The 11,487-nt window shown below is 43.5% G+C and overlaps 1 protein-coding gene across 3 annotated transcripts; it reads right to left on the reverse strand.

The window, feature by feature from the left end:
- On the reverse strand, positions 1-9,630 carry nocta (nocturnin a). 3 transcript variants are annotated; one of them, XM_008419989.1, is made up of 3 exons: positions 9,068-9,630; positions 1,294-1,569; positions 1-1,206 (listed from the first exon to the last, which is right to left on the reverse strand). In XM_008419989.1, exons 1-3 carry the CDS (start codon positions 9,273-9,275, stop codon positions 353-355), a joined length of 1,338 nt encoding a protein of 445 aa, XP_008418211.1. In that variant the 5' UTR covers positions 9,276-9,630; the 3' UTR covers positions 1-352. The 3 variants fall into 3 exon arrangements, with proteins under 3 accessions (XP_008418211.1, XP_008418213.1, XP_008418212.1); XM_008419991.1 differs by lacking the exon at positions 9,068-9,630 and adding an exon at positions 4,264-9,039; XM_008419990.1 differs by lacking the exon at positions 9,068-9,630 and adding an exon at positions 2,985-4,257.
- Between the last annotated feature and the right edge of the window lie 1,857 nt (positions 9,631-11,487).

An 11,487-nucleotide genomic window follows, 5' to 3' on the forward strand; every position in this document is an offset into this window, starting at 1 on the left:
TTCAGAGTAAAAACAATCACTTTATTAGTAATCATGAAACCCACAACACTATATGTAAGGAATAATTTAAGACAGTCAGGCTGTTTATAAATAACTGCAGTGATCAAATGTCGTTAAATGAAACCCTCAGGTCCTCATAGAGCCAGAAATCCCCAAGAGAGACCCCCCCCACCCCCCCGGGGGGGCTGTTCAGTCTCACCATCAGAGTTCCAGCAGAAGGGATTTCACAGCAGCCAGCTTCACACAAACAGGAAGGTTTAAGACAAGCTCAGCATCAGGTCAAAGGTCAGGTTCCTTTGATGTGGCTGTCTTGTCTAGGCAGCCAGTCACAGCTGGAGCTGTGATTGGCTGCCTAAAACAGCCTGTGAGGCTCCTCCCTGAAGCTGATGTCACAGAGCAGGGCCAGGTGGTCTGAGGGGTAGTGGTATGAGGGCAGGCGATCGGGTCCGATCTGCTGCTCTGTGGGGATGTCCAGCAGCGCCTCCACCCTCAGGGCGCGCTCGCTGTACCAGATGTAGTCCAGAGTGCTGCAGCTCTCTCCAGATGGGYGGATCTTCCAGCTGGTGTACGCCGGCTCTGTCTGCCCGTCAGCGCTCAGCAGCTTGTAGGCGGAGCTCAGGCCCAGAGGGGAGGAGCTAAAGCGCCTGTAGACGTCCTCCGAAGGCTCGGCGTTGAAGTCCCCGCACACAACCAGAGGGACTTGCCCCGGCCCGGCCCCCGAGCCAGGGGCCGTGATGCCCTGCAGGCTCTGCAGCAGGTCGGCGCCTTGCGCGCTCCGCAGCCTCTCCCAGCCGTTGCGGGCCTTCAGGTGTGTGACGGCCACACACAGCTGGCGGCCCGTGGCCAGGCAGCGCAGCGTCTGGGCGATGGCCACCTGGTTGGTGGGCAGCATCATGGCTGACAGCCGCAGGTGGGCTGTGGAGTGCAGGTGGAAGCGCGAGCGGCGGTAGAACAACGCACAGCCGTCAGGGCCATTGTTGTGCTCCACATCCAGACAGGGAGACCAGGGTTTGGGTAGGAAGTTGCCATGGTAACCGAGGCGGGCCATAACGGGCTGGAAAGTGTCACAGTAGTGGTCGACTTCCTGCAGACACACGATGTCGGGTCGGTAGGTGAGGATCTCCTCCAGGATCTGGTACTTCCTCTCATGCCAGCTGAGAGCCTCTAGGGGGCAGCGGATGAAGCTGTCCTTCCCCTCACCGAGAGCTGCAAGCACACACACACACACACACACACAGCATGAACACACAGTAGCTGACAGAACACAGCTCCTCTCAGCATACAGAGCCTTACCTTGGGCCAGGATGTTCCATTGCAGGACCCGTATGGACGGGTTATGCTGGTGGYTGCAGGGCGCCAGCAGCTTGGGTCGGACCARGTCCCGCTGAGGCCGGGCCGGGCGCCGCCGCAGCGCCTCCTCACACTCTCTCAGCAACTGCTCCGGCTCTACCTCCACTAGGTCCTGGTCCTGATCCGGGTCCGGGTCAGGCTGGGCCAGAGAGGAACTGCTCAATGCCTGGGCCATCGACCCAAACAACCTGCTACTGCTGCTGCTGCCCATTGGACAAACTGTGGGGGGGGGCAGGACAGAGACGCATTAGTCACAGGAAGCGGGGGTCAAAGGTGAAACACGGTGGCGGTGAACCGCACTGAGGTTGACAGGCTTCAGCCTGTAAGGCCATGGTTCTGTTAATTAAGGTCAAGTCCAGTTTATTTGTAAAGAACATTTCAGCAACAAGGCAGATAGTGTTGTGCTTCATACAGTCAACAATTATGAAACAAACAATAAACATTACATTATGTCAAATGCCATCAACAAAATCAAGGAAAGATAAATCAAATATTTTGAGTAATGTTCAGTTCTGAATCTAAGGCAGCTGTAAACATCGTCATCCCCACATAAATGAGCTGCAACAGTTTACATATTAATTAATTGCAGTTCAGTTTATTAAGTCAATTTGTAACATTTTATCCAGACTGCTCAGTTATACTCAAAAGTGAAAATGTGCAAATGATCTGTTCTCAGTTCTTAAAAGTTTAAGTTAAATGACCACACCAGTCTGAGTAGGAGACTTCTTCTACTGACTGGACCAGTAGCCTACTGAGCACTGCTGCCACCTAGTGACTAGATGTTTATGGTTCAAGCATGAATAAAAGATCCATCCATCCCTATATATCCCTAGTGGGGTCACGAGGTGTGCTTGTGCCCATCTCCAGCGGTGAACAGGTGAGAGGTGGGGTCACCCTGGACAGTCAATCACAGGGCGACACAGAGACAGACAGGACAACATCAGGGAAGCACACCTAAGGAGAATTTAGAGAGACCAATAAACTTGACAGTCATGTTTTGGACAGTGGGACAAGAGAACCCATGCATGCACTGGGAGAACATGCAAACTCCATACATACAGAAAGACCCTGAGCCGGGATACAAACCCAGGACCTTCTTGCTACCAACAAGGCAACAGTGCTACCAACTKCCCCACTGTGCAACTCATGAATAAAATATATGAATACCAAAGTCCTGTTGCCTCTCACTCCCCCTCAGACAACTCACCACCTCACTATTTGAAAAGAACTGCTTTAAAGAAATTGGATCATATGGATCCAACAGAGGATTAAGCCAGGTACCAATGGTCCCAACGTCTAGAACATTCCTGCAGCTGGGAACCCAAACTTGAACATCTGCTACTGCACTAGGGGTACAGTACATACATTTACTGGGTCAGAAATTGATCTACAATTCTAGTAGGGCGAGGTGGTTGTCTAAAGACAAAGGACCATTCAGGATCAAGTCTACTGCAAAGTGTAATTACCAGCTGCACATCGGTAAACAAGACTTCAGTAAGCTGAGAGAAGGACGATTCTGCTTCCCTGCCAGATYTTACACTAAACAGCTTTGAGGGAATCTCCTAAGCTGCAGTGCTGTCAGCCTCTCTGATCTACAACAGTTAACCACCAGGTCGAGGAAGGAAGGGTCTTACCCATGGCCTCCATCTTTGGTCAGATCTGAATCCACAGAACAGGACGGTCCGTCTGTCTGTCAGTTCCTTCTCTGATAGTCCTGTAATAAAACAGCCCTTCCTCCTGTCTGCAGTGACTCAGCTTAGCATCTCATCCTCCCTGACTCATCAGTCCCCTCCCCTTCCTCCTTGCTGGGTGACAGAGTGACCTTTGGGAGACGAACTAAGCCAGGCTCAGACCAGAACAGCTCCTTCATTGTGATGAAGATGAGGGTTGATGAACAAATGAAAGGAGCTGCATGTGTTTAGATAGAGGCTCAGAGTTCAGAACCATGTCAGTGTTTTTCTAAAGAAATAATTTATTGCTGAAATAGAAAGTGTATGTTAGAACTTCTACACTCAGACTGTAGAACTTTATCTCTTTCAGAGTAAAGTTTATCTATGTCAAACTGGAGTGACCAACATGTGACGGTGTGAGCCTCCAGCTGTGAAATTAACATAAGATCTAATCAACAGCTTTTTCTAGGAGGTGTGGATGTGAAACAACCACAGTATCTCTGAAACCAACATGAAACTACTGAGTAGAAATACAGAAGACTCAGGTCTGAACCAGAATCTTCACATCACATTGCTGCCATAAACCCTGAGAATTCAGGTAATCATATATTTCCATCCATTTGGGAACTCATGAACGTAGCACGGTTAGAGATAAAACATAATAACTCCACCCTGGAATAAGAAGGTAAGGAAAAGGAAAAAAAAAAAAGCTTTCCTTTTGCATTACATCTAATTCTTCTCCTCCTCCGGTTAGGCCAAGGCTGGTGCTGGTTCTCACTTGATTTGAGCTGAAAATCTAACCTATCAGATCCACCAGAATGGTTACTACGCTAACTGACAGATATTCCCTCTAAACAGATGAATGGAGCTCAGTTTTGGAAGTATTCTGTCACGGACGGTCATGTTGGACGGATGTACATGACCTTCAGAAATGCTAGTGTGGAAGCAAACTACTGCTGAGATCTAAGAAACACGCAAATAATCACAGGGTTTTGAATCACAACCCCAGAACTCAGAAGCAGATCAGGTCTGTTCTAAAGACAAAGTTCTCTAGTCTACTCTGTAAGACCAAATGGATTAAACCTAGTATTTTCTATCCATCTAAACACATCCACACACTGATAGGCGGCAGTATCTAGAGGTTTACCGTCTGCCACATGTCAAAGCTTTCCCTTGCCACAAGCTGGAGTCAAACTCTTCCACTGATCCCCTGCCTCTATCAGAAACACAAACTGATACTTACACCACCTACATCCCACATGGACCCTGTTCCAGTCAGTCCGAAGGATCTCCACGGAACAACTGTCTGTCACCACCGGTCCTCTCCGTTGGACCTTCAGTCATCCCACGGTCTTTCTCCTCTGAGTGGCGCAGAGTGACAGCACACAGTCATCTGGAACGTGACTAGACTAAATCACTCAAGGAACATTATTAGCTCTTTTTTCTGGTATTTTAAGCATGAAGTCTCAGGACAGTACAGATTTACTCCAGAACAGCCTGGTGGCACACATTCATCTGTAGAAGAATGAGAACCCACAGCAGCACCAATCACATGCCCCCCTAACTGAATTACCAGGAACACAAATTAGATTCACTTACACGGAATGTGAAAGAAATGACAGTAGATCATGTGAAGGAAAACAAAAGCAAAGCTTTATACAGAGAGTCACTGAGGAACTAATTACAGAACCATTAACAGATATGAGCGCTAAAGCTTCCAATGAGGAGGAAAAGCTGGAATATTTTCCATTGGAAGAGAATCGGATAGAAAAATGAATAGATGGTACTGAATAACCCAGTCTCTCTTGGATATCAAGGCAGGGACAACGATCCTGATAAAAGAAACCATTGCAATTCCCATTGGACCAATAGCACTGGACAACATCAACATAAATGATAGGATCCAAGGTTTCCAACTGGGACATGGAAGAAGTGCAATGGACTGGTGGAAAATGAACAGAATTAATCTGCGCTCTTTTTTTTTTTTTAAGGAGATTGGTTAGGGTGTTCCAACTACTAAGTGGTCACGCTTCTCTGCCTCTATGGAAAAGCTTCCTGTAGGGGTTGAAGAGGAGATTTACACTCATTGCCATACGYCAAATTCAGAAGCAATACAGCTTTTGTCTCACACAACAGTGGACCAGATCTTTACCCTCAGAGTTGAGGGAACTTTAGCTGTATGGTCAACAGGTGTTTTGTGGCGTCAGAGAAAGCTYAGGACCATGAGCACCGTGTCACTTGAGGTACCAGTGAGACCTTTTAGGACCAGATTCCTGATGCTATGTCAAACTCTTCACCAGTGGAGATTGGACACCTATGTTCCCAGTCATACTACTGTTCTGCATCAACAATTTCTCAAGGTAGTGTGGAACCTCAGGGACTAACCCTACTTTTTACCAATGATGTGGTTCGGTTGGCTTCTTTAAGCTATGCTGTTCAGCATGCCTAAGTAACGCACACTGAAGGTGTGTGTGAAGCAGCATATTAGCCATCACCCTGTGAAAAACTGACAGCCTGAAATCTAAGTTTACTCAGTCCTTGACAGAGACAGTGGGTTGCTGAGTCGCAGCTGATCAGACAAAGTCAAAGCCCGCAGGTTTAGATAGTGGATCTCCACATTGGATGTTATGTCCCCTTGATATGGAAATGAACAGTCATTCTAAAAGACTAAAGTCAGCTAAAACAATGTTGGACTAACCAGCTTTAGCTCCATCACTCCAAGGTGTCTGTACTTTCCAACAAGCTCATGGTGACACTACAGATAAGGCGAATATTGCTGGTAAAACCTTCATCTGATTAGTCCTCATCAGCACTACTACTACTACTACTACTACAGTCCCGCTGTGCAACATATGGAATTAACAGAGAACCTGCACAACATAGCAGTTTAACTCTGTGCCAGTTAAACATGTCCATGCATACGGGACAAAGTACTTGCCCTGCTGATCCATAATCAGCAGGGTATTGACTGTCTTCATGCATTATTTCTATTCATATTGTTGATTTCAGCTCTTCAATCCGATTTAGCTGACTCAACATATCAGAACAGAAAGTGAGGCAGACCTAGATCTACTTCACCTCGTGTAAATCATCTGTTGACTAAAGTCCTAGCTCAGTTACACAATAAGCCACATTGAGACTGATAGGTATTTTTCGAGTACCTACATAAAAGAACCACAGACAACGTATATGAATTTTATGGCCGAACTTTTGCAAAAGGAKAAGACTCAGCAACTGCTCCTCTGAGCTGTTCACGGAGCGTTCTGCCCTCTCTGCTGGAGCAGACCTTTTATTTGGGAAAACAAGAGTAAGAAAAGAYAAAACAAAAACAGATGGCAGGCTCCATCTAACACACAGGTCATCCAGCCCTTCCCCTTGAGAGCGATTTCTCCCAAGGGTGGAGGGRACAATCAGTTCTCAGGAACACAGATATTCAACACAGCAATCAAAACGTTTTAGTACAGCACGTCACATTAACATTAGACTGAATAATGACCTAAAGTAATAATAAAAATGATAATACAAAAAATCTCTAGCAATCTCTAAGAGACCTTTAAAGCAGAGATCAGCATGAAATGTTTCAACAATTTCAGTTTTAAAAAACCCAGGCCCAAATAAAAAGAGAAAAGAAATGAGTTTTGAACCGTTTACAGGGGAGGATCCAGGAGAATTGGTTCAACTATTTGAAGACCTGACCATTTGTCAGCAGCTCTGATTCACTGTTACTTTGAGAAGAGAAGTGGAGAGTCATGGAATACAGACGGAAGTAAAGAGAGAATTAGCCGGAGGAGATTACTGGGCTCAGGTACCAGCCGGAGGATCATCTGGATCAGGGTTCGGGTTCATCCGCTCTCAGAGTTTTAGTGGTGGCAGGAATAGAAGTGACTTGGCAAGAACAATGACACACTATGCAGTTAGGCACAAAATGTCTCATACTGCTGGAATATTAGGATTTTAAGAAGTATTTGAATTTATGTATGCATTTCTTATGACTAGAAGTAATTTTTGCTTCAACTCAAATCTGACAGAATCTGCAGGGGAAGCAAAAGATTAAGGTTATGGCAAGAAGGTTTTCTAACCTTAAAGCTAATCCCTTTGGATAAATCCTCAAAATGCCCCTATGCTGTTGTAAGCAGGGTCTGAATGCCGGTAAGCCAATAAAGATTAAGTGATTGACTTTTGAGAAAGATAAAAGTAGCTTTTGACATTTTTATTTTGTTTTACAGAATATTTTAAAAAATTTATTTAATAAAAAAAAATCATGACAGATGGTCATTTCTCATTTCCTGGCTGGGAAAGAAACAGCCAGGARGAACCAAGAATCTCATCTTGGTTAAATAAATAATAAAATCTTAAATCTAAATCCATCAGGCTTTCGAATAATTTTGGGGTTTACCATACATTCCAGACCTGTTATTTGTGTAAATATTTTAGAAAAGTCTGTGCATTCTCAGAACCAGARCCAAATATGGAGAAGCAGCAATCAGCTTATGCACCACCAATCTGGAGCAAACTTCCAGAAAACTGCAAAACAGCTGAAACACTGAGTTCCTTTAATTTAAGGCTAAAGCCCCACCTGTTTAGTTTCTTTTGAACCATACTAAATAGAACATTGGCCATATTCAACATGTACTGATGATTTTAATTATGGCAATCATCAAAATGTAATGTTTGTCCCTGGTTTTGTAATTGTCGACTGCATGTTCTTTTATTATGTAACTTTGAACTGCCTTGTTGCCCAGATGTGTTTTATAATTAAACTTCAACTAATCAACTATTGGTTGATTGATGTTTTTGGATCTAAAGTATGTAGAACTCAAAGAAGATGACACGTTTGTTAAATGTTCATAAAATAAAGCCAAAGTATTTGAAAATGATAAAAGTAAATGTGTGGATGTCAGAGCAAACAAAGAGAAAGAAAAAGTACAGGCAGGTCAAAGTACTCTGTATTTTGACTTTTTTGCTGATTTCTTATCAGTTCAGCACACATTACATGGTCTGCTTCAGCTATAACAAGTATCAGCAAACAAGAAAGAGGTCTGTGAACTGAACATGTGACAGAGGTCATCTGAAGGAGGCAGGGATGATGCTGGTGAAAGGTTTTTTGCAGAGCTGAGAATAAGCTGACATCTTCTTCTGCCCGGCTTTCCAACCATACTGCCAGATACGATAGCGTTTGCGGATTTAAAGAGAAGCGTCAAAGCTAATGAGGTGGATTAGCTGTGCCTGGTAATAACMGATGGCATCACTCAGGAAATGTTACTGTGGAATATAATCTTTGTTGCCTGCAGTCTGATSAGCTGTTGGTATGTCATGATAGTCATGAAACTATGGTACAGCAAGAGTCTTCAGTCAGAGGCCTCTTCAGATTTGTTGCTACAGACTCACCAATGAAACTTTGAAGATAGTTGGATGATAGGATTCATAAGAACATTTAATTTCCCTTTGGGATAAATAAAGTGTTTTTAAATTTGAAGCAAGATTCTTGCCAACATGTGTGAAAACCTCTGCTTTAAAGGCCTGCTTGCTCTGGGATTTGCAGAAGTCATGACTCCATCAGCTTTCTACTTAAGAGTTCTGCTATAGAATGACTTCATAGCGAAATATTACTCAAATATGTTTGAAATAATTTGGTTCTGGAGAACATTTACAACAAAGTGGTTTTCAAGCCATATTGTATGGCTTGAAGATGTTACCTTCCCATTCTACTCGTTTTGGCCACAATGGACAACAAATAAGCCAGATTRACACTAAAAAGGATGAATGTCTTTTTGGTTTTTAGATTTAATTTGCTMGTCTCTAATGAGGCGAAGTAGACACCAAGTTCATCTTTTAAGAAAGTTGTCACCACTGGTCCAGAACCTTGGACACCTAAAATCTCAGTTCGATTGCCGTGGTAACATAGATGAGGTGACACTAAGGAAGGGAAGGGGTAGAGGGTTACCCTCAACCAGAGCCCACAGTTTGACTCATGAAAACGCCACGTCGCGGTGTGTTGTTAGGCCAAAGTTTCTTGGTGACATGTTAGTGAAAACAGAGAATGGTACCTGGTGCCGTTATGGTGGTGGCTGCGGCATCCGGCTTCAGCGGGCCGCCGGTTCTTCGGACTCCCCCTCCTCCGGGGCCAGTGTGACAACAGCGGGTTCCAGTAGCGGATGACCCAGCCGGGGGAAGCGGTGTCCGGGCTGGTTGTCCCCCCACTGATGAAACGCATATTTGGCTGAACAAAGCGGAACAACGACGAGCTGAATTCATTGTGAACTGTCGGGAGCCGCACTAAAAAAAAGCCTTTTGTCTTTCTAATGTACCCCTTCACGCGGGTTCTTCTCTCTCTGTGTAGAACTGAAGGAAGACGGAAAGCCGGCCGGTAAGTTACATAATTTTTCTGAGTTACGGAAAGCCGGTAGCTGAGGTGAAACCCTACTGGTGGGATAGTCCACAATTCTCTGTGAAAATCTCACAGTTACAAAACAAATGCCATTTACAATAACAGTGATTATATCGTGTTAAATGTAGATATATAATTAACTTAACAAATTAATAAAAACTTCAATTTGAAGAGCTGCTCATCCACCTGTCACCCCTACTGAGCAGCTGTGGTTTGCGCCGCTCTGGCTTCTGTAAGGTTGAGCGGAAACTCATGAGAAAAAAGGGCGTTACTTTCCCCACACTTCAGCCAATCAGCGTTCTGGAATTTTACAGCACAAGTATGACGAATTTTGACATCAGCAGCTCTGATCTCCGGTTTCCCCACATAGGGGACTTTACGTCGATTAATTGATTTTTTGTGAAACTTACTCACTGTTCCGCTTCATTGATCAGCTAAGCAATGATCAATTCCTTTCTATCTTATATATGTAAATGCTTCATGTTTTCTAATCAAGGGGTTTTTATTGAATGTCTCCTGTACTTGTTAGAGTTCATCAAAGTCAAACTCCTGTTCAGAAACCATTATGTAACCAGATAAGRTAGCAATGGTGTCAGAGGTCAGTACAGTCTCTGTACTGGGTTGTCATCCACTGTCTGAATGTTGTCACGGATGTGTTTGTTTAAACAAGACAAACGTCATAACAGTTGGAAATAGAAGATAAGCAGAAGGATATTAAACACAGCTCTAATATGTCTGACGTTTCACAAGTTTTTATCGAGCTGACCCCTCTTCCAGTTGAACTGATGGTGAACACAGAGAAGAATCTCTTTAAAAGTTCATCACTTAGCAAGTTACTGGCGTCACACTGGTTGGTAACAAAATACCACCTGGGAATCTAACTCTACRAACCCAAGAGAACTAAAGCTGTTAGTGGCCATTAATTAGGGATGGCCACTAAATAAGTAATATTAGGCATTACCAAATGGTTTAACATTCTGTACTGATCCATCCAATGTCCTCTACTGACATAAGATTGGTTGATGAAGGTAGCACTTTCTGTCTGGAAAACCAGGCCCTCCCTTTCAATCTCACAGTGTACTATAGTTTCTCCAGGAAATGAGTCTGGCCGACGTCTCRTCCAAGTGAGATGTGTCTGAAGAGACATGTGATCTTTGCAGTGAATCGGGCTCGACATGGACGAACAAATCCAGTGACTATTGAAACTTTGAATTTTCTATACCAGCAAAAATTTGAATAAATAAATAAATAAATGAAATCCTACAATAATGACAGATACACCTCAGCCCAGCTCACTTCCCTCTGGGGTAACTTGTTGTTGGTGTTATGTGCTGCCATCTAGTGGTCATCTAGTAATACTGCACAAATTGGACAGTCGGCCATGGTTTTCGTTTCAAAAATTAAAGTGAATAAATACTGGAAAGCTTTTGGGTGTTTTTAATTTTTCACTAAGTTATTGTTTTTTTAATTACTACAAAACATATTTCCCTTATTTAAAGTTGATTTTAGTRTAATAAAACAAATGTTTCTAAATGTTGCTTTTGAAAGAAAGACACACTWACTGAGATTATTGTTGATGATTGTTGAAGATGGATGAGTGTTGCCTTCATGATTTATCACTGTTATCCAGAGATGAAAAGTCTCTTTTCATCTCTGGATAACAGGGGGAAGARGGGGGTAGASTGCCGGCAAAGTTTTACTCAGGTAAGAGTACTCAGGTACTCAGGTAGTAGTACTTAAACATATTTTTTTCAAGTAAAAGTAAAACATAGCCATCCAAGAAGCAGAGGTGTGACCAAGTCACTGTGATGCAAGTCTCAAGTCTCTGTCCTCAAGTCTGAGTCAAGTCTCAAGTCAAGACAGGCAAAAATCGAGTCAAGTCTCAAGTYCGGAACCTTTAATTTCAAGTCATTTTGAGTTGTTTTTATGTTATTTTTTTAAATAATTTGCAATTGTACATAAAATACAAATAATAGACCATTTGTTCTTTTTAAAATCTGTATTTATCTCAAATGATAGAACATGTGCAGCTGAACACAAAGTATAAAAAACATTTTTAAATTGGACCTCTTTATTGCG

This window comes from Poecilia reticulata, linkage group LG10 (genome assembly GCF_000633615.1).
Source record: "Poecilia reticulata strain Guanapo linkage group LG10, Guppy_female_1.0+MT, whole genome shotgun sequence".
In the NCBI taxonomy this organism is placed as follows: domain Eukaryota; kingdom Metazoa; phylum Chordata; class Actinopteri; order Cyprinodontiformes; family Poeciliidae; genus Poecilia; species Poecilia reticulata.